Here is a 26,466-nt window from a genome sequence, read left to right on the forward strand (position 1 = left end):
AATGGACAGAAAGCTCTGGTGGTTGAGGATGGAGGAGGAGCAAGAGGAGGAAAAGGTCCTCTACTATTTATTTATTTATTTTTTGTCGCAAATGGTCTCTACTACAGTTTGGAGGAAGCGGAGGGATCTCCGGCGGCCTGGTTGTCGTCTTTCTGGTCCATCTCGGTGTGGTGCTCCTCCCTGTGCTCGGCCCCCTCCTCCCCAGTGTGGAACATGTCATGAGTCCACTTGTTGGGGCTGCTGCTGCCCTTGCGGTAGATGAAGCGACCCCTGCTGTGGGGGAAGGCTCCTCGGCCACAGCTCTCCAGCCATGTCTTCTCATCCTCACGGTCATCATGCTGTAAGGTGGATGGCCAGAGAGAGGTCAGTGAAAAGGACATACAGTACCAGTCAAAAGATTGGACACACCTACTCATTCCAGGGTTTTTATTTTTTACTCTTTTCTACATTGTAGAATAATAGTGAAGACATCAAAACTATGGAATAACAAATATGGAATCATGTAGTAACCAAAAAAGTGTTAAACAAATTAAAATGTATTGCCTTGATGACAGCTTTGCACACTCTTGGCATTCTCTCAACTAGCTTCATGAGGTAGTCACCTGTAATGCATTTCAATTAACAGGTGTGCCTTGTTAAAAGTTAATTTGTGGAATTTCTTTCCTTCTTAATGCGTTTGAGCCAATCAGTTGTGTTGTGACAAGGTAGGGGTGGTATACAGAAGATAGCCCTATTTGGTAAAAGACCAAGTCCATATTATGGCAAGAACAGCTCAAATAAGCAAACAGAAATGACAGTCCATCATTACTTTAAGACATGAAGGTCAGTCAATATGGAACATTTCAAGAACTTTGAAAGTTTCTTCAAGTGCAGTCGCAAAAACCATCAAGCGCTATGATGAAACTGGCTCTCATGAGGACCACCACAGGAACGGAAGACCCAGAGTTCCCTCTGCTGCAGAGGAGACTGTGTGAATCAGGCCTTCATGGTTGAATTCCAGCAAAGAAACCACTACTAAAGGACACCAATAAGAAGAAGAGACTTACTTGGTCCAACAAACACAAGCAATGGACATTAGACCGGTGGAAATCTGTCCTTTGGTTTGATGAGTCCAAATTCGAGATTTTTGGTTCCAACCGCCATGTCTTTGTGAGACGCAGAGCAGATGAACGGATTATCTCCGCATGTGTGGTTCCCACCGTGAAGCATGGAGGAGGAGGTGTGATGGTGTGGGGGTGTTTTGCTGGTGACACTGTCTGTGATTTATTTAGAATTCAAGGCACACTTAACCAGCATGGCTACCACAGCATTCAGCAGCGATACGCCATCCCATCTGGTATGCGCTTAGTGGGACTATCATTTGTTTTTCAACAGGACAATGACCCAACTCACCTCCAGGCTGTGTAAAGTCTATTTGACCAAGAAGGAGAGTGATGGAGTGCTGCATCAGATGACCTGGCCTCCAATCACCTGACCTCAACCCAATTGAGATGGTTTGGGATGAGTTGGACCGCAGAGTGAAGGAAAAGCAGCCAACAAGTGCTCAGTATATGTGGGAACTCATTCAAGACTGTTGGAAAAGCATTCCAGGTGAAACTAGTTGAGAGAATGCCAAGAGTGTGCAAAGCTGTCATCAAGGCAAAGGGTGGCTACTTTGAAGAATCTAAAATCTAAAATACACTTCTCAAAAAAATAAAGGGAACACTTTGTAACTTCAAGTCAATAAAGGAGTGGTTCTGCAGGTGGTGACCACAGACCACTTCTCAGTTCCTATGCTTCCTGGCTGATGTTTTGGTCACTTTTGAATACTGGCGGTGCTTTCACTCTAGTGGTAGCATGAGACGGAGTCTACAACCCACACAAGTGGCTCAGGTAGTGCAGCTCATCCAGGATGGCACATCAATGCGAGCTGTGGCAAGAAGGTTTGCTGTGTCTGTCAGCGTAGTGTCCAGAGCATGGAGGCGCTACCAGGAGACAGGCCAGTACATCAGGAGACGTGGAGGAGGCCGTAGGAGGGCAACAACCCAGCAGCAGGACCGCTACCTCCGCCTTTGTGCAAGGAGGAGCAGGAGGAGCACTGCCAGAGCCCTGCAAAATGACCTTCAGCAGGCCACAAATGTGCATGTGTCTGCTCAAACAGTCAGAAACAGACTCCATGAGGGTGGTATGAGTGCCCGACATCCACAGGTGGGGGTTGTGCTTACAGCCCAACACCGTGCAGGACGTTTGGCATTTGCCAGAGAACACCAAGATTGGCAAATTTGCCACTGGCGCCCTGTGCTCTTCACAAATGAAAGCAGGTTCACACTGAGCACATGTGACAGACATGACAGAGTCTGGAGACGCCGTGGAGAACGTTCTGCTGCCTGCAACATCCTCCAGCATGACCGGTTTGGCGGTGGGTCAGTCATGGTGTGGGGTGGCATTTCTTTGGGGGGGCCGCACAGCCCTCCATGTGCTCGCCAGAGGTAGCCTGACTGCCATTAGGTACCGAGATGAGATCCTCAGACCCCTTGTGAGACCATATGCTGGTGCGGTTGGCCCTGGCTTCCTCCTAATGCAAGACAATGCTGGACCTCATGTGGCTGGAGTGTGTCAGCAGTTCCTGCAAGAGGAAGGCATTGATGCTATGGACTGGCCCGCCCGTTCCCCAGACCTGAATCCAATTGAGCACATCTGGGACATCATGTCTCGCTCCATCCACCAACGCCACGTTGCACCACAGACTGTCCAGGAGTCTGCGGATGCTTTAGTCCAGGTCTGGGAGGAGATTCCTCAGGAGACCATCCGCCATCTCATCAGGAGCATGCCCAGGCGTTATAAGGAGGTCATACAGGCACGTGGAGGCCACACACACTACTGAGCCTCATTTTGACTTGTTTTAAGGACATTACATCAAAGTTGGATCAGCCTGTAGTGTGGTTTTCCACTTTAATTTTGAGTGTGACTCCAAATCCAGACCTCCATGGGTTGATACATTTGATTTCCATTGATAATTTGTGTGTGATTTTGTTGTCAGCACATTCAACTATGTAAAGAAAAAAGTATTTAATAAGATTATTTCATTGATTCAGATCTAGGATGTGATATTTTAGTGTTCCCTTTATTTTTTTGAGCAGTGTATATTTGTATTTGTTTAACACTTTTTTGGTTACTACATGATTCCATATGTGTTCTTTCATAGTTTTGATGTCTTCACTATTATTCTACAATGTAGAAAATAGTAAAAAATAAAGAAAAACCCTGAGTAATGAGTAGGTGTGTCCAAACTTTTGACTGGTACTGTTTCCATGTTCTATTAAAATGTCACTAAGAGCGAAGATTATCAACTATCACAATACTGAAACACAATTAAGACCAGGTTTCCATATTCAAATCAAGATCATCTCTGGTCAAAAGTAGTGTACTATAAAGGCAAAAAGGTGCCATTTAGGACAAAGCAATAATTTCCAGTGCCTTCGGAAAGTATTCAGACCCCTTGACTTTTTCCACATTTTGTTACGTTACAGCCTTATACTAAAATGGATTAAATAAAACATTTCCCTCAGCAAATCTACACACAATACCCCATTAATGACAAAGCAACAAATGTTTGTTTTAAAATTTTTTGTACGTTTTAAAAATAAACAGAAATACCTTATTTACATAAGTATTCAGACCCTTTGCTATGAGACTCGAAATTGAGCTCAGGTGCATCCTGTTTCCATTGATCATCCTTGAGATGTTTCTACAACTTGATTGGAGTCCACCTGTGGTAAATTCAATTGATTGGAGATGATTTGGAAAGGCACACACCTGTCTATATAAGGTCCCACATTTGACAGTGCATGTCAGAGCAGAAGCAATGAGGTCGAAGGAATTGTCCGTAGCACACCGAGAAAGGATTGTGTCAAGGCACAGATCTGATGAAAGGTACCAAAAAATGTATTCAGTATTGAAGGTCCCCAAGAACATGGTGGCCTCAATCATTCTTAAATGGAAGAAGTTTGGAACCACCAAGACTCTTCCTAGAGCTGGCCGCCCGGCCAAACTGAGCAATCGGGGGAGAAGGGCCTTGGTCAGGGAGGTGACCAAGAACCCGATGATCACTCTGACAGAGCTCAAGAGTTCCTCTGAGATGGGAGACCCCTTCCAGAAGGACAACAATCTCTGCAGCACTCCACCAATCAGGCCTTGATGATAGAGTGGCCAGACGGAAGCCACTCCTCAGTAAAAGGCACATGACAGCCCACTTGGAGTTTGCCAAAAGGCACCTAAAGACCAGATTCTCTGGTCTGATGAAACCAAGATTGAACTTTTTGGCCTGAATGCCAAACGTCACATCTGAAGGAAACCTAGCACCATCCCTACGGTGAAGCATGGTGGTGGCAGCATCATACTGTGGGGATGTTTTTCAGCGGCAGGCAGGGACTGGGAGACTAGTCAGGATGAAGGCAAAGATGAACGGAGCAAAGTACAGAAAGATCCTTGATGAAAACCTGCGCACCTTCCAACAGGACAATGACCCTAAGCAGACAGCCAAGACAATGCAGGAGTGGCTTCGGGACAAGTCTCTGAATGTCCTTGAGGGGCCCAGCCAGAGCCCGGACTTGAAAGACCTGAAAATAGCTGTGCAGCGACGCTCCCCATCCAACCTGACAGAGCTTGGATCTGGATCTGGATCTGCAAAGAAGAAATGGGAGAAACTCCCCAAATACAGGTGTGCCAAGCTTGTAGCGTGATACCCAAGAAGACTCGAGGCTGTAATTTCTGCCAAAGGTGCTTCAACAAAGTACTGAGTAAAGGGTCTGAATACTTATGTAAATGTAATATTTCCAGGGGGTTTCTATATATACATTTGCAATAAAAAAAAAAAATGTATAACAGTTTTTGCTTAGTCATTATGGGGTATTGTGTCCATATGCTCCATCTCCTTGAAGAGAAAGAAACAACAATTTAATCCATTTTAGAATAAGGCTGTAACGTAACAAAATGTGGAAAAAGTCAAGAGGTCTGAATACTTTCTGAATGCACTGTATGTGCTAAAAGAGCAGATGGTGAAACTCACAAAGTAGTATTTCCTACTCTTGGGGGTGTACTCTGGGTCCCACTCCTCATCTGGGGGGCGCTCTGGGGGGGCGGTGTTCATATTAGGAGGAGGAGGGTTGCCATTGCTGCTGTTTCCTTGGTAATTGCCCCTGTTCCAGCCCCTTCCTCCTCTGACTCTGGGGAGCTGAAACCACAACAACAACAATAAACTGGGTCAGAATGGGGATGTAGAGTGAAGTTGCCCCTAGATGCTGATCCTGGGTCAGTTTTGCATTTCCCCACTAACAGTTAAGGTTAGGATTGGGGGAGGGGAAGCTGATCCTAGAGATAAAGATCAAAGACATCGGAGAGAGAGAGGGAGGGAAAGAGAGGGTATGAGAGAGAGGGAAAGAGAGGGTATGGGAGAGAGAAAAAGAGAGGGAGGGAAAGAGTGAGGGAAAGAGAGAAGGATAGAGAGAGCGAGAGACCAGGAGGGAAAAAGAGAGAAGGAGAGAGAGGGAACGAGAGAACACTAGGGGCTCTCAGTTGGCTGTGGAGAGAAGAGGATTCAGGCCTATTGTGGTAGTGTTCTGTTTCTGAATGTCACTGATGTATATTACAAGACAATCAATCACATCATTCCAGTTGTGCCAGTCTAGTTTATAAAGTTACGTTAGGCTACGCCACACAGAGAACAGAACTTACAAATCCTCCACCACTTCCACGTCCTCGGCCCCTATCCACGTGGCCCTCATAATCCCGGGGAGGACCCCTATCGATGTGGCCCTCATAATCCCGGGGGGGACCCCTATCGATGTGGCCCTCATAATCCCGGGGGGGACCCCTATCTATGGGGCCTCCGTAGTCCCGGGGCCCGATGCGAGGCTTACTGTAGCCTTGGTCCGTATGCTCCATCATGTGGTCTTTACCTCTGAACCCTCTGAAAGGAGAGGGAGAGGAGGAAGAGGAGGAGGAGGACGGAGAGCGATCACGATTCTTCTTGGTTTTTCTGGGAGTGAGAGGGGTAAAAGAGCAATCAGTCTCCGTTTTGACTGCCTCTATAGTTGGACTGCAAAACAGGAAATCATCAAGGGTGAAAATGTCATACATATAGCTTGTATCACTAAATTTTAAATGAAAGATACAATTTAGGGATGAAACATTGTCTTCAGGCAGACGGTTTCATTCTAACGCTACCGGCTCATTGTGCTGTCTGACGTACGACAAATGGGAAACGACTATGGGGAGGTGATTTCACATTAAGATATAATAAACCTACTTTGATTTCTTGCGGTGTTTGGAAGATTTCTCTGATGACCTCTCTTGGCTGGGTCCCTGGGAGCCTCCGGAGCCCTTGCCCCCGTCCCATTGGTGCAGCCCAGGCTCCTTCCCAGAAAACCTTTTACGGCGCTCTATATCCAGACGCAGGTCCATTGGGTCACCTTTAGCTGTTCTACCCTGATCCTGTAGAGATATAGGAAGTGCTGTCTATGTTAGTGGGCGCTTTCGCTTTGGATACCACAACTTCTAACTTACCATCCTACCACTTTACAAATTGACAAAATATAATGAAGTAATGATACAATACATAAGAAATACAAAAAAATAGTTAAAAAGTCAGTAAATGCCAGAACTTGTTAAACAGTTTTAGATCTGCTGGTGATGACACACAATGCATCCCTCCTGAGATCTAAGGAGGACTTGATGCTTACAGCTTTTCTTTCAAATAACTTGTGTTCTATATCAAAGTATTTTGTATGTATGTTCTGAAGTAAACAAATCAAATCTCATGTATGTTAATGTAGACTAAGTTAATCTTCTATTCAATTAGTAATTTGGCCAAGTGAAAAAACACACATTTACAGACAAACATCTACACACTCACAGTAAACAGCAGCTTTTAACATAGATTTTCAAAACAAAATCATTTGTACTGAACTTGAATACATTTTGCTTGTTTGTTTAAAGAAAAATACTTACAATGGCATTGCTTAGGGTCCCTTGAGAGGCTCGGACACAGCATCTTAAGTCACTTCCTGTTAGCCTTTGCTTGGGTACGTACGTACGTACATAACAGCTCAATAACCATATGATCTCTTAGGCTGGGGGGCTCGCTTGGCATTACAATACACAATTGGCCTCTTTTGATTTAGACTTATGCATCTCCTTTAAAAGAAAAGCACAAAGCTCAACACTGCTGCTTTGGACCGTCTCAATTCCCTTCAATTTTTTTTACTTCAAATGCCAAAAAGGCCGTTCACCTTGTAGCTGCAGTCCTCCAGCTCTTCCAGCAGGTGAGAGTGTCTCTTAAACGCACTGGGGGAGACATCGATTCTCCTGGAGGGGGGACGCAAAACAAAGGAGAGTTGGATACAGCTACACTGAAGCGTGTACTTATCGCACAACGGTCTCAAAAGAAAATGTTAAATATTTCTCAAATACCATAAATATGAACGGTAACGTCAACACACAACTTTATAATGCATAGCCACATGGAATGCTTGATTCGTGTTACATAAATCTTATGTCAGTCAAAAAGGCAGACCTACAGGTAACTTCCAAAATAAAGGAAACACCAACATAAAAAGTGTCAATAGAGCGTTGGGTCACCACGAGCTTCCAGAACAGCTTCAATGCACCTTGGAATAGATTCCACAAGTGTCTGGAACTCTATTGGGAGGGATTCCAAGATTCTTCCAAGATAAATTCCATCATTTGGTGTTTTGGTGATGGTAGTGGCAAACACCGTTTCAGGCGCCGTTCCAGAATCTCCCATAAGTGTCCAATTGGGTTGAGATCTGGTGACTGAGACAGCCATGGCATATTCTTCACATAATTTACATGCGCATGAAAACATTCAGTGACCACTCGTGCCCTGTGGATGGGGGCATTGTCATCCTATGGGGGCATAGCCATGAATAAAATGGGCAAATAATGGCCTGCCCAGCATTTTTATACATGACCCTAAGCTTGATGGGATGTTAATTGCTTAATTAACTCAGGAACCACACCTGTGTGGAAGCACCTGCTTTCAATATACCTTTGTATCCCTCATTTACTCAAGTGTTGCCTTTATTCTGGCAGTTATCTGTACTTTCCACAATGTTGGTTGAGAATGATTTACCTGTGGATTTCTGGACTCTTCCTTTGTTTAATCAATTCCATCTCAGCGGCTTTTCTTTGGTACATGGCAAATCGCTCACTTAAAGTCATGCCTGAAGATTGGAAGTGTTGTGCTGGAGGACAGATACAATATTTATATACAGCCCGTCTTAATGAACACCTCTAATACAGACAATATTTACATATAGTGCCTTCAGAAAGTATTCATACCCATTGACTTAGTCCACATTTTGTTGTGTTGCAGCCTGAATTCTAAATTGATTAAAATAGATGTTCTCTCTCTCACCCATCTAAAAACACAACACCTCATAATGACAGTGAAAACATGTTCAGACATTTTTGCAAATTTGTTGAAAATGAAATACATACATCTCATTTACATCAGTATTCAAACCCCTTTGCAATGACACTCCAAATTGAGCTCAGGTGCATCCCGATTTTCTTTGATCATCCTTGAGACGTCGCTTCAACTTGATTGGAGTCCACCTGCAGCTAGTTCAATTGTTTGGACGTGATTTAGAAAGAAACATCTATTCATCCATCTATAATAGCCCCCACAGTTGACACGTCGGAGCCGAAACGACACCATGAAGTCCAAGGAACTGTCCGTAGACCTACGAGATAGACTAGAAAAACTATTTCTGTAGTGTTGAAAGTTTCCAAGAGCACAGTGGTCTCCATCATTGGGGAAACTGAACAAAAAAATATATGGAACTGCCCAGACTGCCAACCTAACTGAGCAACCGGGCAAGAAGGACCTTGGTCAGGGAGGTGACCAACAACCCAATGACAGAACTAAGGTGCTTCTACAAAGTATTGACTCAGGGGTATGAATACTTATGCAAATGAGATATTTTATGTATTTAAAATGTTAAATACATTTGCTAACATTTCTAAAAACACGTCTTCAACTTTGTCATTATGGACATCCCAAAACCATTTTTAAGCAATGAGGCTAACGCAACAGATCAGAACGTTCAGCTTTAAAATGTTGATAAATTATTAGGCTATTTCTTCACATTGTAAGCGCAGCAATGCGCACACGGCAGTAGGCTATAAGCGCGAATGTTCCAAAATGCAATCAATTAGCGGGAAAACCCCATTCTCAAAAGTGACCGCAAATGCGATGATGCATGTAATGCTTTTATTATAAAGGTTCATTTTTCTGGTGAAAATTATCTTCCCCAAACTTGAAACTCACGCGCCGCCTATGTATGCCAGTTAGGCTCTACACCGGTTGTAAAGCGGATTAATGTGCTTCATTTTAAGAAGTTATTTGGACACTTTAGTTGTGATACAAACCTTATCAAAACATATAGGCCTATGGGCTAGGCTACATGAGGTGTGCGACTATGATTTGAAAGTATGTGCCCTTGAGCAAGGCACTTAACCCTAATTGCTCCTGTAAATCGCTCTGGATAAGAGCGTCTGCTAAATGACTAAAATGTAAAATGTAAATGTAAAGTCGCAAAAAAAGGCATGCGCTGTTTCTTGCCTTAGAGCACACACTGGGCATCATTCACACGAGATAATACATCATTCACAAGTGATAATACATCATTCACAAGTGATAATACATCATTCACAAGTGATAATATATCATTCACAAGTGATAGGCTAGTAGTCACCCATCAGACTGTTCTTGATATAATCTTGTCTTTACATACAGTATACTAAAATATAATATAATATGCCATTTAGCAGACGCTTTTATCCAAAGCGACTTAGTCATGCATGCATACATTTTTGTGTATGGGTGGTCCCGGGGATCGAACCCACTACCTTGGCGTTAATATATGTGTGAAATCAGTTTTTATTTAGAATGGACCATTATCATGCACCTGTCTCGAAAAACAGGGGCAGGGGGAAAAAAATACATGTCATCTAAGCGCTTTAATAGCGAATGGAGGGTGCTTTTCCCATGGTTCATTTTCATGCCAGCCAGGTAGGCTATACTACTGTAAAGATAGGCCATGTGCTGAATATTAGGAAAGCTGAGAAATAAATATAGTAGGCCTAGCCTATAGAAAGCTGATGGGATCCTCCTCTTTTTAATAGAGGCCATCAACTGTTTTCTCACGCAATTGCATAATCTATACAAATGTTGTGCAACATGAGCTCATGGGCTCTCATGAAGTGTTTGATTTGATTTTATAACACTTGCATTGACGTCAGAGTGATTAGAGGGACAGCAGAGAGCTGAGTACCAGGCAGTTAGCATGTTTGGTAGGCTACTAATGACCACCAGCAGCATCAGAGCTTGGAGAAGCCTAATTACCATGACTAAACGGTCATGTGGAATTTGACTGCCGTCATGACTCGTGACCGCCGGTGTGGCGGTAATACGGTCACCGTAACAGCCCTTACCTTTGATGTAGTGCACAATGGTGACAATATGCTGCGCAAACAGCTCGGAGGGGCTGCGTCGGAGCTGAGCAGCCTGTATGTGTTGGAAGATGGAGCGGAACTGTCCGTGATCTTTCTTAGTGGGATGCGCCAGATCCCTGGACATGCCACGCTCCTTGGTCAGACCTCCGGAGGAGCTGAGAAGAGGAAGACAAGCTGATACAAAACTGTTGTGTTCAAGACCGTGACCTAGTTCCATAAAAATGTTAACCCCTCAAGCATATCCAAAACTCAACGCAGTGTTCAGAATTAGGACCGTTTCAGAAACGATTAACCCTCCAAGAGATCTGCTGATGGACACCATTGGTGATGGTTACCTGGGCATTTCATCAGAGGTGTTGATACTGAGCTCCAGGCCATCCCTCTTCCCAGAGGGCCTGGGTAGGGGTGACTCCAACCTAGTGACGGGGAACAGGGCCAGGGGCCTGTCCTTCTCCCCGCTGCCTGAAACCCCAGGGGGCACTGCTGCGGTGACGGGAGATGGAAACCGCTTACTTCTCTTTTCCTTCTTCTTCTTCTTCTCTTCTTTCTTGGAGGTCTGCTTGCGGCTGCGGTAGAGCTCCTCCTCCATGAGCTCCAGGTCTTCCTCCGCGTCGTCGGCCGTGTCTCTCAGTCTCTCCTCGTCCTTCCCCGGGGGGTAGTAATGGGGCTGGTCTTCCCACTTCCCAAACACGTCCCGTGTCGTCAGGGTGGCTCCTTCGGGCTTGGCCTCCTCCTCCCGCTCTCTCTCAGCAGCCTGAGACTTGAGGAATGCCTCTTCGGCTCGGTCTAGGAAGGGCAGGGACTTATCGGCCTTGGCGCTGAAGGAGGCGGATGTTATGTTGAAGAGGTTGTTCCCTTTCTCTCTGCTGTCTCCGTCCTGGCCAGTCGCCCACTCTGCCGCCTGCTGCTGCTTTTTGCTCTTGTTTTCTGCCAAGAACCTGGCCAATCAGACAGAGAAGCAAATGGACATTTACATTTACGTCATTTAGAAGACGCTCTTATCCAGAGCGACTTACAAATTGGTGCATTCACCTTATAGCCAGTGGGATAACCACTTTACAATATGTTTTTTTAAATTTATTAATTTTTGGGGGGTGGGGTAAGGGGGGGTAGAATGATTACTTTATCCTATCCCAGGTATTCCTTAAAGAGGTGGGGTTTCAAGTGTCTCCGGAAGGTGGTGAGTGACTCCGCTGTCCTGGCGTCGTGAGGGAGCTTTTACAATGTGTTATACAAATGGACCTTTTACAATGTGTTATACAAAGGAGAATGTTGATTCAAATCTATTACTGTTACAGAATCCATTGCTGCTGGAAGTAGGAGGCACTCTTTCCTCTGGTCCCCCCCCCAAAAAAAGAAGATTCCAATGCTTCCCCAGCGCAGTGATTGGGGACATCACCCTGTGTAGGGTACCGTCTTTCAGATGGAACGTTAAAACGGGTGTCCTGACTCTCTGTGGTCACTAAAGATCCCATGCCACTTATTGTAAGAGTGTTAACCCCCGTGTCCTGGCTAAATTCCCAATCTGGCCCTCATGCCACTTTAACATGTACGTATTACCTCAACTAACCTGTGCCCTCGCACATTGACTCTGTACACAGCCTCCCTACTGTTATTTTACTGCTGCTCTTTCATTATTTTTATTTTTATTAAAACTGCATTGTTGGTTTAGGGCTTGTCAGTAAGCATTTCACTGTAAGGTCTACACGTGTTGTATTCGGCACATGTGGCAAATACAATTTGATACCATCATGGCCACCTAATCATCCCCAGTTTCCAATTGACTCATTCATCCCCGATCCTCTACCCTGTAACTATTCCCCAGGTCGATGCTGTAAATGAGAATGTGTTCTCAGTCAACTAACCTGGTAAAATAAGGGTTGAATAAAAAAATGCAGAGGACAACAGCCAGTGACTTTTCCAATTTTGTTGTATGCATTTAAAATTGAGAAGAGTGCCAATGGCATCCATTTTGTAAATATATTCTACCAAGGATCTTTGTAGCTGTGCACAGACTGAACAAGCTTAAAGTAATTACAATCACATACTGGGAAGAAATATAAAAAACACGATGAAAGAAGGGGAACATACTTTTTGAAAGCAGAGGAAATAGCAGTGTTATCTGCCCTGGTGGGATCCTCCTTGCCAAAGAAGCCAAACCCGCTGGCGGAGGCGGTCGGCCCGGCCTTGGTGGAGCCTGGCGGGCTCTTGGTAGAGGTAACACTGCCAGTGCTGCCCATGGTTCTACACAACGACCCTTTGGGGTCCGACTTCCCCTGTTTGGCACCAACAGCCGGACTGCTGCGTTTGGGGCTGGTGTTATAGTCACTCAGACCCTGCCATTTCCCAGCAGAGGCCTTATCATGGCTGCTGCCCTCTCCCCCTGGTCCTCCTGCCTGCTCCCCAACCTCCCCCCTCTCCTCCTTGGCCTCTGCTGGCATAGTCCTGGCCTGTACGTCTTTAGAGCCAGGCTTCCCTGAGCTGGGGCTGCTGCGACGACGCCGCGGGGACGAGGAGCGGGAAGAGGAGCTGTGGCGCCGCCGGGACTGTCGGGAACCCCTGGAGGATGAACGGTCGGAGTATCGAGACCGGGAGTGGTTGCGGCTGTCGGAGCGTTTCCGGGGTGTGCGGGACCGAGACCTCCCTCTCCTGGGGCTGTGAGGACCGTGGTGGTCCTGGTCGTGGGGCGGCTCGTCCCGGTAGCCACCCCCCTGCCAGTTGTTGGCTCTGTAGCCGTAGCTGTTCCCTCCTCTCTGGTAACCATGGCGAGGGTAGAAGCCCCGGGTTCTACCGCGGAAGTAAAAGGGTCTGCGGAAGCCACGGTTGTAGCCCCTCTGGTAACCCCGGTTGTTCTGGTAGTCTCTGGTGGGATAGTTCCTGCCGTGGGACGGAGAGTGAGATCTGGAGCGGGAACGCGACCTAGAACTAGGAGAGAGAAGTCTGTTGAAGATACTGTGTAACAAGTCCAATGTTGGTACACTTTTCAGAAGGTCGCCTAAACATTATGAAAACAGTAAACATATGTACATCTTGAGAAAATCCAGTCTGGTTTAGTTGGATTGAGTAGGAGAATACACTCAGAGAGTAAAAGAAGATATGTTTTTGTTCCGCCAGCCTGCACCTCGCCAACTCAGGTGTGCCTTTTTCATTCCCCAGACAATTCACTCAGACAGAACCCTAATTCACTCAGACAGAACCCTAATTCACTCAGACAGAACCCTAATTCACTCAGACAGAACCCTAATTCACTCAGACAGAACCCTAATTCACTCAGACAGAACCCTAATTCACTCAGACAGAACCCTAATTCACTCAGACAGAACCCTAATTCACTCAGACAGAACCCTAATTCACTCAGACAGAACCCTAATTCACTCAGACAGAACCCTAATTCACTCAGACAGAACCCTAATTCACTCAGAGAGAAAAGACTGTCAGGCTAAATAACAAACCGATGTGTACGTTAACTGGCAGTGGTCCCAGCGGATGGGACTCAAGGACTGCATTAGAGTATTCTGTCCACTTGGAGGAGCTCCTAAACCACACACTAGCGCCTATTAAAACCCAACCAGGATCCTCCTCCTGCCCTTGTCCTCTGAAGACACTCAACATTCAAACAACTTCACTTCAAGGTGCCCTTTGAGTAACATGATGGACAGAGCAGGAGAAATCCCCAAATCTAGCATTATATGGAATAAAACATGTTTATCCTGCTTACCCTCTGTCATTCTCAACCAACAAATGAAGACGTAGCCAGTGTATTTGGTTAAAATGCTGGGGACTTTAGGTTTTAGACATGAAGACTATTACCTGTTACACACAGAGATTATTCTAACATCATCTGTCCCTAAATCCATGGAAATAATGTACAAATAATGTGTAGCAGAAACACCGATAGCGTTGTACTATAAATAATAAATAAATAAATATGCCATTTAGCAGACGCTTTTATCCAAAGCGACTTACAGTCATGCGTGCATACATTTTTTTTGTGTATGGGTGGTCCCGGGGATCGAACCCACTACCTTGGCGTTACAAGCGCCGTGCTCTACCAGCTGAGCTACAGAGGACCACAACTACTATTGCTGCTACTAACAGTGAAAGGTACCGTCCTTACACACTACTCCTACAAATCCAGGAAAACGCAAAGTAGCAGGCACATTTTAGAAGGACAATTGCAAATTGGTGACTTACAATAAAACCCAAAACGCCAACACAGGCAGCAAGCAAACAGGATTTTGGTTTCTACCCATGTACCGCAGGGGGGGAAAACTTCCAAAACAGCCAAATCCATCACGCAAACCTCTAATAAAAAATCCCCCATAACTTACCGCTTGCCCTTTTTCATTGGAATAGTCTGGAGGTGGTGTTCCGAGCTGTGCTCTACATAGCATACTCACAGTAAGGGGACTCCCTTTGTCTGGAGAGTGTGTGTGTGTGTGTGGAGGGACTGGAGCAGTGGGAAGAGGCGATACGCGTTGGGCCAAAATGGGAAAGCATTTTTACATTTTAATCCTTGTAGGAGGAGGGAGTGGGAAGGGGGGGGGTTGGCCTGGCTAGGGCTCCCCTCCTTTTCTTCTGACAAGCTCTTCCAGCCATTACTTTCCTTTTGGACAAGTCATTGATTATGTATGTCACTTGTCTTATGCATTGCTGACCATTTTACTGAAAGAAAGAGAGGTCCCGAGCGTCCTGTTTTCAAGCATCTGTACGTCAGAGGGGAATCAAACTTTAACAATAGCCTACTTAATATCAATATAAAAAATAAAAAAAACTTAACTCAGTCATATAAATATAACTAGGCTGAGATGTAACTAACACTTGGCCCATAATTCCTCATGAAAGTCATTACAGACGAACGCAGAGCACAAAGTGCTGAATGCTGTCTGACAGCCCTTCTCTCCAGGGGAAAGAACTCAAATTAAAATGATTTAAGTATTCCTTTGGAACAAAAGGATGATTCAATAATTAATAAAACTGATGGGTCGATGACTGCATGTTATGTACAGTTGATGTCGGATGTTTTTGATCCCCTGCTGATTTTGTATGTTTGCCCACTGACAAAGACATGATCAGTCTATAGTTTTAATGGTAGGTTTGAACAGTGAGAGACAGAATGACAACAAAAAAATCCAGAAAAACGCATGTCAAAAATGTTATAAATTGATTTGCATTTTAATGAGGGAAATAATTATTTGACCCCCTCTCAATCAGAAAGATTTCTGGCTCCCAGGTGTCTTTTATACAGGTAACGAGGTGAGATTAGGAGCACACTCTTAAAGGGAGTGCTCCTAATCTCAGCTTGTTACCTGTATGAAAAGACACCTGTCCACAGAAGCAATCAGATTCCAAACTCTCCACCATGGCCAAGACCAAAGAGCTCTCCAAGGATGTCAGGGACAAGATTGTAGACCTACACAAGGCTGGAATGGGCTACAAGACCATCACCAAGCAGCTTGGTGAGAAGGTGACAACAGTTGAAGCGATTATTCGCAAATAGAAGAAACACAAAAGACTGTCAGTTTCCCTCGGCCTGGGGCTCCATGCAAGATCTCACCTCGTGGAGTTGCAATGATCATGAGAACGGTGAGGAATCAGACCAGATCTAGTCAATGATCTCAAGGCAGCTGGGACCATAGTCACCAAGAAAACAATTGGTAACACACTACGCCGTGAAGGACTGAAATCCTGCAGCGCCCGCAAGGTCCCCCTGCTCAAGAAAGCACATATACAGGCCCGTCTGAAGTTTGCCAATGAACATCTGAATGATTCAGAGGAGAACTGGGTGAAAGTGTTGTGGTCAGATGAGACCAAAATCGAGCTCTTTGGCATCAACTCAACTCGCCGTGTTTGGAGGAGGAATGCTGCCTATGACCCCAAGAACACCATCCCCACCGTCAAACATGGAGGTGGAAACATTATGCTTTGGGGGTGTTTTTCTGCTAAGGGGACAGGACAATTTCACCGCATCAAAGGGACGATGGACGGGGCCATGTACCGTCAAATCTTGGGTGAGAACCTCCTTCCCTCAGCCAGGGCATTGAAAATGGGTCGTGGATGGGTATTCCAGCATGACAATGACCCAAAACACACGGCCAAGGCAACAAAGGAGTGGCTCAAGAAGAAGCACATTAAGGTCCTGGAGTGGCCTAGCCAGTCTCCAGACCTTAATCCCATAGAAAATCTGTGGAGGGAGCTGAAGGTTCGAGTTGCCAAACGTCAGCCTCGAAACCTTAATGCAAAGAGGAGTGGGACAAAATCCCTCCTGAGATGTGTGCAAACCTGGTGGCCAACTACAAGAAACGTCTGACCTCTGTGATTGCCAACAAGGGTTTTGCCACCAAGTACTAGGTCATGTTTTGCAGAGGGGTCAAATACTTATTTCCCTCATTAAAAAGCAAATCAATTTATAATATTTTTGACATGCATTTTTCTCGATTTTGTTGTTGTTATTCTGTCTCTCACTGTTCAAATAAACCTACCATTAAAATTATAGACTGATAATGTCTTTGTCAGTGGGCAAACGTACAAAATCAGCAGGGGATCAAATACATACATACATACATACAGTGAGGGGAAGAAAGTATGTATGTATGTATATATATCACACACTACCGTTCAAAAGTTTGGGGTCACTTAGAACTTATTGTTTTCGAAAGAAAAGCAAACAAAATTGTCCATTAAAATAACAGCAAATTGATCAGAAATACAGTGTAGACATTGTTAATGTTGTAAATGGCTATTGTAGCTGGAAACGGCTGATTTTTTAATAGAATATCTACATAGGCGTACAGAGGCCCATTATCAGCAACCATCAGTCCTGTGTTCCAATGGCACGTTGTGTCTGCTAATCCAAGTTTATCATTTAAAAAAGGCTAATTGAGCATTAGAAAACCCTTTTGCAATTATGTTAGCACAGCTGAAAACTGTTGTGCTGATTAAAGAAGCAATAAAACTGGCCTTCCTGAGACTAGTTGAGTATCTGGAGCATCAGCAATTGTGGGTTCGATTACAGGATCAAAATGGCCAGAAACAAATAGCTTTCTTCTGAAACTCGTCAGTCTATTCTTGTTCTGAGAAATTAAGGCTATTCCATGCGAGAAATTGCCAAGAAACTGAAGATCTCGTACAACGCTGTGTACTACTCCCTTCACAGAACAGCGCAAACTGGCTCTAACCAGAATAGAAAGAGGAGTGGGAGGCCCCGGTGCACAACTGAGCAAGAGGACAAATACATTAGTGTCTAGTTTGAGAAACAGACGCCTCACAGGTCCTCAACTAGCAGCTTCATTAAATAGTACCTGCAAAACACCAGTCTCAACTTCAACAGTGAAGAGGCGACTCCGGGATGCTGACCTAGGCAGAGTTGCAAATAGCCACTTAAGCTTTCCACTAGATAACACAGCCACAAAGTCAGAACAGCTTTCCCAGTTTGACAACAGATGCCGCTCAGGCGGGAGAAATCAATAGGCGAATATCACAGCCAAATCACATCACTGGTGGGTAATTAATACTGTGAAACTAATCATTGCACTATTAGAACCAGATATATTATGGACATTCTGAAATTACAATGCAAAAATAATCCTACGTGTAGCACCATTAAAACAAGTCTCAATAACAGGCACATTCCCATGGTAGGCATTTATGGGAAGTACATGTCCTAGTAATCAATGGAAAGCTAGGCTTGCTGACAAGGCTCCATATAGTAGAGGAAGGAAGTAGTAATAAAGTTCACCTGTATCGGTGCTTCCTGGATCTGGAGCGGCTTCTGGAGCGAGACCGTGTGCAAGACCTAGATCTGGACCGGGACTTTGATCTGGAGCGGGTCCTTGCGGGGCAATCTGGCGCTTTGGACATCTCTACTGTCAGGCCTGTCTAGAAGTTCACCTGCCCAACAACAAGAGGGATTAGTGATGTTGGTATTTACTGGCAATACACTTGGGGTGTTTCATAAAACTAACAGTTGCCAACCTGCTTGTTGACCAAACTAAGTAGAACAAGAGACCATAAAAGCAAATATTTTTTATAACTAAACCAAGCAATTTTTTTGAAACTTTTGCAAAGGATAAAGTCTACAAAACGCAGTCAACTCTGTTTCAGATTCTAGTTTTGCAAACAGAGAACTGTATGGAGATCAAATGTTTCATCGATGAGAAAATTAGCAGAATGTCGGCCAAAATCCACCTCCCTCCATATTTGGTATGTGTGGAAACACCAACCGGATGCTTCACATTTATACATCCGGTGAAATATCTGACTCTGTCATAAGGCTCTGACATAGAACCAGGATATGTATACTGAATAAAAATATAAACTCAACATGCAACAATTTAAACTATTTTACTGAGTTACAGTTCATAGAAGGAAATCAGTCAATGGAAATAAATTAATTAGGCCCTAATCTATGGATTTCACATGACTGGGCAGGGGGGCAGCCACTTGGGAGCCAGGCCCAGCCAATCAGATTGAGTTTTTCCGCACAAAAGGGCTTTATTACGGACAGAAATTCTCAACACCCCCCCCCCCTCCCCCTCAGACATTCCCACAGGTGCAGAAGCCGGATGTGGAGGTCCTGGGCTGGCGTGGTTACTAGTGGCCTGCGATTGTGAGGGCGGTTGGACGTACCTCCAAATTCTCTAAAACGGTGTTGGAGGCGGCTTATGGCAGAGAAATTAACATTTAATTATCTGGCAACAGCTCGTGGACATTACTGCAGTCAGCATGCCAATTGCATGCTCCCTCAAAACTTGAGACATCTGTGGCATTGTGTTGTGTGACAAAATTGCACATTTTAGAGTGGCCTTTTATTGTCCACAGCACAAGGTGCACCTGTGTAATGATCATGCTGTTTAATCAACTTCTTGACATGCCACACCTGTCAGGTGGATGGATTATCTTGGCAAAGGAGAAATGTTCACTAACAGGGATGGAAACAAACTTGTGCACATAATAATTTGAGAGAAATAAGCTTTTTGTGCATATGGAACATTTCTGGGAACTTTTATTTCTGCTAATGGAAAACGCCACCAACACTTTATATATTGCGTTTATATTTTTGTTCAGTATAGATGTAGGACCATTACATTTAGTTAAGGAGGAAATCAAAGCTTTTGCAGCCTGAATGGAGAATGTTTTATGTACAAACCGGTCGCCAGGGGACACGAGTGTACTACTGGCTGTGTACATCAAGCCTAGATTAATTATTTTGCACATAACTTGCTACATTTGCACACACTGTATATATATTTTCTGTTGTATTTTTGACTTTATGTTTTGTTTTACCCCATATGTAACTCTGTTGTCGTTGTTTTTAAATCGCACTGCTTTGCTTTATCTTGGCCAGGTCGCAGTTGTAAATGAGAACTTGTTCTCAACTGGCATACCTGGTTAAATAAAAAATAAAATAGACGACAGTGGAAAAAATAAAGCCCACTAGCGGCTGCACAGGCTACTCTGAGGTAGAACCAGACACCATATAAGGCTCTGAGGTAGAACCAGGAAGTGGTCATCCTTGAAATAAAGACAAATATAAAACTAGAATTACCTGTCCAACAACAAGAGGGACGGGGTGATTAAAGTATACACAAGGGTAATAAACGTGTTTCATATAGTTCTCAACCTTCATGCAGGTTGACAAAAGTAGACGAGCCCTAGAACGAGGAAGTAGACGAGCCCTAGAACAAGGAAGTTATCAGCATCAAATTAGCCTGAGCACAAATCTACAATAAAAATGTTTATTTGCTAAAGAAATAAAAACACATTACTACACAATTTCACACACTGTCCAAGAAAATAACATCACTACAAAATGTCCAACACAACGAAGAAAATCATCTCTACAGTCACAATCGTGGCCCCCAGAGATTTCTTGGAGCCTATCAGCAACCAGGGACCAAAAGGGGGCCCATCAGTAACTAGGGGCCAAAAGGGGGCCCATCAGTAACCAGGGGCCAAAAGGGGGCCTGCTGCTCTGTTGGCTTGTCCTCTGGAGACCTCATCATCACTCTGACTGACTGTATCCCAAATGGCACACTATTCCCAACCTGAGTCCTACGGGCCCTGATCAAACGTAGTGCACTATATAGTGAATTGGGTGCCATTTGGCACACACGCTATTTCTAGAACTGTTGAGACCTCAGGTCTGGGACAACAACTTGTCCCCTGTCAACAAGACCCACCGCCCTCGCCTGCTTGACCCCTTGGCTGTCACCAGTATCCCCAAAAGCCCCCCACGACCTTCACGGTGCTTGTGCAAAATGTCAAAACCAGGCTAAAAATAGAAGCTACACACTGTCAGAAGCTATAACAAGACGGGTTGAGAGAATGGCCCGGAATGCTTTTAGCAACGGCTTGCCTTTATTCTGCAGCCATACCCGTAACGCGTGGTAGTGTGGGCGGGGAGAGAAGAGAGACTATAGCACCATTCAGGACAAGATACACAGCCTGTGGAAACTCCATGGGTGGTAATATCTGGCTCTGCTTCAGAGAGACAAAATATCAAAATATTTCACCCAAAGGGCAGCTGCCTTCACAGCAGCTAGGAGGGATGGTGGCAGGGGGGGGGGGGGGGGTCAGACATAACCTCAAGGATGTGAACATATATTTTAAAAGCCTGATACAAATCTGGCACCCATCCCAAACAGCGTTCTTCTGAAAAGACAGCAGCCCTCTTCAGATTATCAGGCACCACATTTCTATTGTTTTTATTTTTCTTGTAAAGTCACTCCTTCCTACCTTCCAGCCACACGTCAATCACTCATCTAGGACAAGTCAAAGACAACAGCCACCATCCTCCTCACACGAGCTTCAATATAAATTGGACACAGTGTACCATCATTTAACAGTGCGGTCTTCTCAGGAATAGCACAGGAGGAATGTTGAAAACGGGGCTTTCTCCATCGTAGAGTCAGGAGGACATTTGTTATTCATATAAAAATGTGTATTTCTTCAATTTTAAACCAACTCACCTAAAACTCAGGACCACTTAAAACAAAAAGGTTGAGTGAAGAAATACAAAATCTATTTTTCCAATAACACTAGTCACTTAGAAATGTCCTTGTTTTCCATGAAAACATACATGAAATAGAAATAATGATTTTTAATTGAAATAAGTGTCCTTCAAACTTTGCTTTCGTCAAATAATCCTCCATTTGCAGCAATTACAGCCTTGCAGACCTTTGGCATTCTAGTTGTCAATTTGTTGAGGTAATCTGAAGAGATTTCACCCCATGCTTCCTGAAGCACCTCCCACAAGTTGGATTGGCTTGATGGGCACTTCTTACGTACCATACGGTCAAGCTGCTCCCACAACAGCTCAATAGGGTTGAGATCCGGTGAATGTGCTGGCCACTCCATTATAGACAGAATACCAGCTGACTGCTTCTTCCCTAAATAGTTATTGCATAGTTTGGAGCTGTGCATTGGGTCATTGTCCTGTTGTAGGAGGAAAATGGCTCCAATCAAGCGCCGTCCTCAGGGTATGGCATGGCATTGTAAAAATGGAGTGATAGCCTTCCTTCTTCAAGATCCCTTTTACCCTGTACAAATCTCCCACTTTACCACCACCAAAGCACCCCCAGACCATCACATTGCCTCCCCCATGCTTGACAGATGGCATCAAGCACTCATCCAGCATCTTTTCATTTGGTCTGCGTCTCACAAATGTTCTTCTTTGTGATCCAAACACCTCAAACTTCGATTAGTCTGTCCATAACACTTTTTTCCAATCTTCCTCTGTCCAGTGTGTGTTCTTTTGCCCATCTTAATCTTTTATTTTTATTGGCCAGTCTGAGATATGCATTTTTCTTTGCAACTCTGCCTAGAAGGTCAGCATTACGGAGTCGCCTCTTCACTGTTAACGTTGAGACTGGTGTTTTGCGGGTACTATTTAATGAAGCTGCCAGTTGAGGACCTGTGAGGCGCCTGTTTCTCAAACTAGACACTAATGTATTTGTCCTCTTGCTCAGTTGTGCACCGGGGCCTCCCACTCCTCTTTCTATTCTGGTTAGAGCCAGTTTGCGCTGTTCTGTAAAGGGAGTAGTACACAGCGTTGTACGAGATCTTCAGTTTCTTGGCAATTTCTCGCATGGAACAGCCTTCATTTCTCAGAACAAGAATAGACTGACGAGTTTCAGAAGAAAGTTATTTGTTTCTGGCCATTTTGATCCTGTAATCAAACCCACAATTACTGATGCTCCAGATATTGCTTCTTTAAATCAGCACAACAGTTTTCAGCTGTGCCAACATAATTGCAAAAGGGTTTTCGAATGATCAATTAGCCTTTTAAAATTATAAACTTGGATTAGCAAACAATGTGCCATTGGAACACAGGACTGATGGTTGCTGATAATGTGCCTCTGTACGCCTATGTAGATATTCCTTTTTATTTATTTTTTTAAAATCAGCTGTTTCCAGCTACAATAGCCATTTACAACATTACCAATGTATACGCTGTATTTCTGATCAATTTGTTGTTATTATAATGGAATTTTTTTTTTATTGTTATTTCTAAGTGCCCCCAAACTTTTGAACGGTAGATATAGATATATATATATATATATATATATATATATATACACAGTGAGGGAAAAAAGTATTTGATCCCCTGCTGATTTTGTACGTTTGCCCACTGACAAAGAAATTATCTGTCTATAATTTTAATGGAAGGTTTATTTGAACAGTGAGACAGAATAACAACAAAATTCAGAAAAACGCATGTCAAAAATGTTATAAATTGATTTGCATTTTAATGAGGGACATAAGTATTTGACCCCCTCTCAATCAGAAAGATTTCTGGCTCCCAGGTGTCTTTTATACCGGTAACGAGGTGAGATTAGGAGCACACTCTTAAAGGGAGTGCTCCTAATCTCAGCTTGTTACCTGTATAAAAGACACTGTCCACAGAAGCAATCAATCAGATTCCAAACTCTACACCATGGCCAAGTCCAAAGAGCTCTCCAAGGATGTCAGGGACAAGATTATAGACCTACACAAGGCTGGAATGGGCTACAAGACCATCGCCAAGCAGCTTGGTGAGAAGGTGACAACAGTTGGTGCGATTATTCGCAAATGGAAGAAACACAAAAGAACTGTCAATCTCCCTCGGCCTGGGGCTCCATGCAAGATCTCACCTCGTGGAGTTGCAATGATCATGAGAACGGTGAGGAATCAGCCCAGAACTACACAGGAGGATCTTGTCAATGATCAAGGCAGCTGGGACCATAGTCACCAAGAAAATAATTGGTAACACACTACGCCGTGAAGGACTGAAATCCTGCAGCACCCGCAAGGTCCCCCTGCTCAAGAAAGCACATATACAGGCCCGTCTGAAGTTTGACAATGAACATTGAATGATTCAGAGGAGAACTGGGTGAAAGTGTTGTGGTCAGATGAGACCAAAATGGAGCTCTTTGGCATCAACTCAACTTGCCGTGTTTGGAGGAATGGTGCCTATGACCCCAAGAACACCACCCCCACCGTCAAACATGGAGGTGGAAACATTATGCTTTGGGGGTGTTTTTCTGCTAAGGGGACAGGACAACTTCACCGCATCAAAGGGACGACGGACGGGGCCATGTACCGTCAAATCTTGGTTGAGAACCTCCTTCCCTCAGCCAGGGCATTGAAAATGGGTCGTGGATGGGTATTCCAGCATGACAATGACCCAAAACACACGGCCAAGGCAACAAAGGAGTGGCTCAAGAAGAAGCACATTAAGGTCCTGGAGTGGCCTAGCCAGTCTCCAGACCTTAATCCCATAGAAAATCTGTGGAGGGGGCTGATGGTTCGAGTTGCCAAACGTCAGCTTCGAAACTTTAATGACTTGGAGAAGATCTGCAAAGAGGAGTGGGACAAAATCCCTCCTGAGATGTGTGCAAACCTGGTGGCCAACTACAAGAAACGTCTGACCTCTGTGATTGCCAACAAGGGTTTTGCCACCAAGTACTAAGTCATGTTTTGCAGAGGGGTCAAATACTTATTTCCCTCATTAAAATGCAAATCAATTTATAACATTTTTAACCTGCGTTTTTCTGGATTTTTTTGTTTTTATTCTGTCTCACTGTTCAAATAAACCTACCATTAAAATTATAGACTGATCATGTCTTTGTCAGTGGGCAAACGTACAAAAACAGCAGGGGATCAAATACTTGTTTCCCCTCACTGTGTGTGTGTGTGTGTATATATATATATAGACACAGTGGGGGAAAAAAGTATTTAGTCAGCCACCAATTGTGCAAGTTCTCCCACTTAAAAAGATGAGGCCTGTAATTTTCATCATACGTACATGTCAACTATGACAGACAAAATGAGAGAAAAAATTGTTTTATTTGCAGATTATGGTGGAAAATAAGTATTTGGTCAATAACAAAAGTTTCTCAATACTTTGTTATATACCCTTTGTTGGCAATGACACAGGTCAAACGTTTTCTGTAAGTCTTCACAAGGTTTTCACACACTGTTGCTGGTATTTTGGCCCATTCCTCCATGCAGATCTCCTCTAGAGCAGTGATGTTTTGGGGCTGTCGCTGGGCAACACGGACTTTCAACTCCCTCCAAAGATTTTCTATGGGGTTGAGATCTGGAGACTGGCTAGGCCACTCCAGGACCTTGAAATGCTTCTTACGAAGCCACTCCTTCGTTGCCCGGGCGGTGTGTTTGGGATCATTGTCATGCTGAAAGACCCAGCCACGTTTCATCTTCAATGCCCTTGCTGATGGAAGGAGGTTTTCACTCAAAATCTCACGATACATGGCCCCATTCATTCTTTCCTTTACACGGATCAGTCGTCCTGGTCCCTTTGCAGAAAAACAGCCCCAAAGCATGATGTTTCCACCCCCATGCTTCACAGTAGGTATGGTGTTCTTTGGATGCAACTCAGCATTCTTTGTCCTCCAAACACGACGAGTTGAGTTTTTACCAAAAAGTTCTATTTTGGTTTCATCTGACCATATGACATTCTCCCAATCCTCTTCTGGATCATCCAAATGCACTCTAGCAAACTTCAGACGGGCCTGGACATGTACTGGCTTAAGCAGGGGGACACGTCTGGCACTGCAGGATTTGAGTCCCTGGCGGCGTAGTGTGTTACTGATGGTAGGCTTTGTTACTTTGGTGCCAGCTCTCTGCAGGTCATTCACTAGTTCCCCCCGTGTGGTTCTGGGATTTTTGCTCACCGTTCTTGTGATCATTTTGACCCCACGGGGTGAGATCTTGCGTGGAGCCCCAGGTCGAGGGAGATTATCAGTGGTCTTGTATGTCTTCCATTTCCTAATAATTGCTCCCACAGTTGATTTCTTCAAACCAAGCTGCTTACCTATTGCAGATTCAGTCTTCCCAGCCTGGTGCAGGTCTACAATTTTGTTTCTGGTGTCCTTTGACAGCTCTTTGGTCTTGGCCATAGTGGAGTTTGGAGTGTGACTGTTTGAGGTTGTGGACAGGTGTCTTTTATACTGATAACAAGTTCAAACAGGTGCCATTAATACAGGTAACAAGTGGAGGACAGAGGAGCCTCTTAAAGAAGAAGTTACAGGTCTGTGAGAGCCAGAAATCTTGCTTGTTTGTAGGTGACCAAATACTTATTTTCCACCATAATTTGCAAATAAATTCATTAAAAATCCTACAATGTGATTTTCTGGAAAAAATTCTCAATTTGTCTGTCATAGTTGACGTGTACCTATGATGAAAATTACAGGCCTCTCATCTTTTTAAGTGGGAGAACTTGCACAATTGGTGGCTGACTAAATACTTTTTTCCCCCACTGTGTAATATATATATATATATATATATACACACATACATACACTAGCACTGGTATCCAAAGACTTGGCAATGGATAAATATTGACAGTAGATTGGACACTATGCCCAAATGGGGCCAAGAGAGTGTCAGGGGTCAAGTGCTCTGCGTTTTCTATTTTATTGCTAAGAAAACAAGATTATTTCAAAT

General features: G+C 44.2%; 1 protein-coding gene across 2 annotated transcripts in view; it reads right to left on the reverse strand.

Moving 5' to 3' along the window:
- Nucleotides 1–26,466, reverse strand: part of LOC311117374 (uncharacterized protein) — a 32,192-nt gene continuing 5,726 nt past the window's right edge. For both annotated transcript variants that reach the window (XM_084157514.1, XM_084157515.1), the window contains exons 2-11: nt 18,257–18,408; nt 12,610–13,443; nt 10,854–11,456; nt 10,498–10,673; nt 8,132–8,243; nt 7,269–7,344; nt 6,287–6,471; nt 5,713–6,016; nt 5,048–5,212; nt 1–338 (exon numbers count right to left, since the gene is read on the reverse strand). In XM_084157514.1, coding sequence (XP_084013640.1) covers nt 102–338; nt 5,048–5,212; nt 5,713–6,016; nt 6,287–6,471; nt 7,269–7,344; nt 8,132–8,243; nt 10,498–10,673; nt 10,854–11,456; nt 12,610–13,443; nt 18,257–18,378 — 2,814 coding nt within the window. In that variant the 5' untranslated portion in view covers nt 18,379–18,408 and the 3' untranslated portion in view covers nt 1–101. The remainder of the gene's footprint in view (nt 339–5,047; nt 5,213–5,712; nt 6,017–6,286; nt 6,472–7,268; nt 7,345–8,131; nt 8,244–10,497; nt 10,674–10,853; nt 11,457–12,609; nt 13,444–18,256; nt 18,409–26,466) is intronic.

This window comes from Coregonus lavaretus (assembly GCF_964263955.1).
Source record: "Coregonus lavaretus genome assembly, chromosome: 3".
Taxonomy (NCBI): domain Eukaryota; kingdom Metazoa; phylum Chordata; class Actinopteri; order Salmoniformes; family Salmonidae; genus Coregonus; species Coregonus lavaretus.